This window comes from Ambystoma mexicanum, chromosome 13, assembly GCF_040938575.1.
Source record: "Ambystoma mexicanum isolate Mex_15411 chromosome 13, UKY_AmexF1_1, whole genome shotgun sequence".
Taxonomy (NCBI): Eukaryota; Metazoa; Chordata; class Amphibia; order Caudata; family Ambystomatidae; genus Ambystoma; species Ambystoma mexicanum.
Genome location: NC_090938.1, coordinates 787,383,767 through 787,387,664, shown reverse-complemented (window position 1 = coordinate 787,387,664; position 3,898 = coordinate 787,383,767). Strand labels below are relative to the sequence as shown.

Sequence of the window (3,898 nt, the reverse complement as noted above, 5' to 3'; positions counted from 1 at the left end):
CTCCCAGCACGCGGGGAACTCCCAGAGAGGCGGAGGCGGGGGAGGGGTCCCCGAGGGAAGTAGGCTAGAGGCAGAGAAGAGGGGGCGATGGGGAGGAAACGGGAACGGGCCGACAGGTGAGTGACTCTACCCCAGCGCGGCTGCCGGGCTTTCGGGGGCTTGGTTCTCCTGACCCGACCATCCCTTCACACACTCTGGCCCAGTGGTCTTCCATAAAGTTTTCCCCACCCCACCCCCTCAATTCAAACCACCCACCAGAATCCTTCCCCCCTCCCCCAAAAAGCTGTGATTTACAAAAGTTATCATACGAATAAAGAAAACGCTGGGAAAGAGTATCCGTTTAAACGACCACCAGGAGTGTGTCCTTGCCCCCCCCCCCCCTCAGCATGCAGCGTTATGCAGCCCCCCTTCCCTTCACCTCACACCTCTTCAGGGGCACCTGTGTGACAATAGCCACTGACGGGGCCGCCCCTCCCGTTACCTGCAGACACCCCTCTGCCCGAATAAGCCCCCTGCGCGGACACTCAGCCAGCACTTGGGGGGGGGGGGGGATAGCACAATGTCCACACTGGTCTTTTCTTTTTTTATGTTAGTGGCCTTTCCTACTGTCCTGGAGCGGTACTCCAGGTCACATAGTAAGGAACTATGGCCGATTTCCCCCTGAAGTAAGTGAACGCCGTACCCTTCAGTTCCCTCCCACTTTGAACTCTGCTCTGGGCTGGCCTCACATTACACGGGTTCTGCCCCAGCCGCCCCACTCGCTAGACCTTCAGAGATGCCAGCCTGGCATAACCCCGATTATGTAGTTTGGGCCAGTGTCACTGAATACATATTCTTTAAAATGCACAAGTTGCATCACCCCTGCGTACTACTCAGTGGGTCACAAAAGGAATGAATTGCCATTTGCAACCGGGGGGCCACTTTTCTCTGGCACTCGAGCCAATTGTATGCCCTGGTCTGACCCCCGCCCTGTGGTCCTGGTAGGTCGGTGTCAAGTCATTGCCCCCATTGCCCTGCAGGCAATGACTCCGAAAACAGCCCCTAAAAACGAGCCTGGCGCGGAACGCCAGGGACTTCACGCCGGGAGGGGCGGTGTGTGTGGGGCGGGCCGTCGCCCTAAGGTCCAGGCTGGCAACCCACGCCAGGACAGGCCTTCACTTTCACAATCCTACCCTGTCGGTTTCCCTTCTGCGGCTCCCTTAGCACCCGCCCTCCGGCTGCACCCCGCAGACTGGACCCAGGACACACAGGACCAGTCTCCCTGCATGTCCAGGAGTCTCCACGAAACGCGCGGTCATCGTGACCACGAGTGCAGTGTCTTTCATGGAGTTGGACTATGTTCCTAGCGCTTCCTGCTTCATAGCGCTGCGATGTAGTCCTGGGCATTACTGCAGCGCACCAATCTTAATTGTATCGACTTCAGAGCAGTGCAGGCCCCTGTAGCATGCACGCACGTACGTCTCTGCCGCATGCACCTTGCCACCTGAGCTATCACGTCAAATAATGTCTTCGCGCAGTACCCTCTTGGGGGAGGAAACGGCGCCCATCTGGCGGGAAACCCTGAGGAATCCACCTTTTCTCTTGCTTGCTCATTCTCTCATCAAGTATCCGTGAGACGGCCCCGCCCCCTGCATGTCTAAGCTTCATTCTGAAACTGAAGTTCTGGAACCACCTCCCCACCCGGTGCAGGAAGCGGGGGCTGGGATCGACGTGCCTGGGCGGGGCCACGTGTTTCCGGGGCCCCTTCATTTCATACGATGTCACTTCCTATGACGTCATCACTCCCACCCGACCTCGAAAGGAGGACCCTTGAGGGGATTGGAACCCGTGACCAGCGGTTCACACCTTCACAGAAGGTTCACAGAATGAAGAAGCCTAGACATGCAGGGGGGCGGGGCCGTCTTTCTGTTGTGTCCACCTACGGACCATGCTGTATTATATTGTTATGTTGTAATCAATTCAAGCGCCTGGATGCCCCAGGGCCAGGCGGCGCTATACAAATAATAAACTAAACTAAGCACCTAGATCTCGGCGGTAGCCGTATTAGCCCAATGGCTATCATTTCTGAATGAGTATTGGTTTATGGCACATTGAGTATAAAGGTACTTTCTTGGCGTCCGCCTGCCCCTTTACTCCAACATACACACATAGAAGCTTGCTGTGTTTATGCTAGGTGCTATACAAGGTTCTATAACGTAGCATAGCCGGGCACAGCAAAGACTTTCACGCATGGTACTGTGGATGGCCCATGTCACTTTGGTGACAGTCAGCAAAATGGGTAAGTTAATGATGTCTCTGCTGAGGCCAGTCCTCGATGCTACAAGCGATTACAGTATTTGCCCAGGATAACACACTGTGGTTAAAAACTGAAGCTGGGATTTAAACACACGCTACAGTTCAGGAACTTGAAGACCTGATTTCTAAACTCCACTTATTTCTAATGTTTGCATTCTGGATTTCAAGACCCACACTAAGGCTGTCTTCTGGAGCAGTGTTCTCTAGTTCCCCCATGGGCATGCGTCAGAAAGCCGCCCACTCACGTTTATGCTCGGAATTCTTTCCCTTGTAGTTTTTCACCTAAATGCCAAATGGGTAAGAAAAAGACTGCACGTCCCGACTAACCTTCTCCACTAAACATGCTACTTGTATACCGACTAACCCACTGACACATGACAACAGTATAACCCTCCCAGCCACCAACACAGTCCACATACGCATCAAAGTAGCGGCCAGTGCATCTTAGTGGCATGGGTACACGCGGTTCCCCTCTGGGCACCAGTGCCTCTGCGCTCTCGTGCGAGCAGTGCAACTTAGCGCCAAGAGTACACAAGGTTCCCCTCTGGGCACCAGTGCCTCTGCGCTATCCTGCGAGCAGTGCAACTTAGCGCCAAGAGTACACAAGGTTCCCCTCTGGGCACCAGTGCCTCTGCGCTATCCTGCGAGCAGTGCAACTTAGAGCCAAGAGTACACGAGGTTCCCCTCTGGCACCAGTGCCTCTGCGCTATCCTGCGAGCAGTGCAACTTAGCGCCAAGAGTACACGAGGTTCCCCTCTGGGCACCAGTGCCTCTGCGCTCTCGTGCGAGCAGTGCAACTTAGCGCAAAGAGTACACGAGGTTCCCCTCTGGGCACCAGCGCCTCTGCGCTCTCGTGGTTCCCCTCTGGGCCCCAGTGCCCCTACGCTCTCGTGCGAGCAGTGCAACTTAGCGCCAAGAGTACACGAGGTTCCCCTCTGGGCCCCAGTGCCTCTAAGCTCTTGTGTGAGCAGTGCAATTTAGCACCAAGAGTACACGAGGTTCCCCTCTGGACACCAGTGCGTCTGCGCTCTCGTGCGAGCAGTACGACTTGGCGCCATGAGTACACGAGGTTCCCCTCTGGGCACCAGTGCCTCTGCGCTCTCGTGCGAGCAGTGCGACTTAGCGCCATGAGTACACGAGGTTCCCCTCTGGGCACCAGTGCCTCTGCGCTATCCTGCGAGCAGTGCGACTTAGCGCCATGAGTACACGAGGTTCCCCTCTGGGCACCAGTGCCTCTGCGCTCTCGTGCGAGCAGTGCGATTTAGCGCCAAGAGTACACGAGGTTCCCCTCTGGGCACCAGTGCCTCTGCGCTCTCGTGCGAGCAGTGCGACTTAGCGCCAAGAGTACACGAGGTTCCCCTCTGGACACCAGTGCCTCTGCGCTCTCGTGCGAGCAGTGCGACTTAGCGCCATGAGTACACGAGGTTCCCCTCTGGGCACCAGTGCCTCTGCGCTCTCGTGCGAGCAGTGCGACTTAGCGGCAAGAGTACACGAGGTTCCCCTCTGGGCACCAGTGCCTCTGCGCTCTCGTGCGAGCAGTGCGACTTAGCGCCAAGAGTACACGAGGTTCCCCTCTGGGCACCAGTGCCTCTGCGCTCTCGTG

General features: G+C 56.5%; 1 protein-coding gene across 2 annotated transcripts in view; it reads left to right on the top strand.

The window, feature by feature from the left end:
• Window positions 1-72: 72 nt before the first annotated feature.
• The window catches only part of LOC138521965 (CCN family member 1-like), a 154,975-nt gene continuing 151,149 nt past the window's right edge, over window positions 73-3,898 (top strand). For both annotated transcript variants that reach the window (XM_069635157.1, XM_069635156.1), the window contains exon 1: window positions 73-116. In XM_069635157.1, the coding sequence (XP_069491258.1) occupies window positions 88-116 (29 nt within the window). In that variant the 5' untranslated portion in view covers window positions 73-87. The remainder of the gene's footprint in view (window positions 117-3,898) is intronic.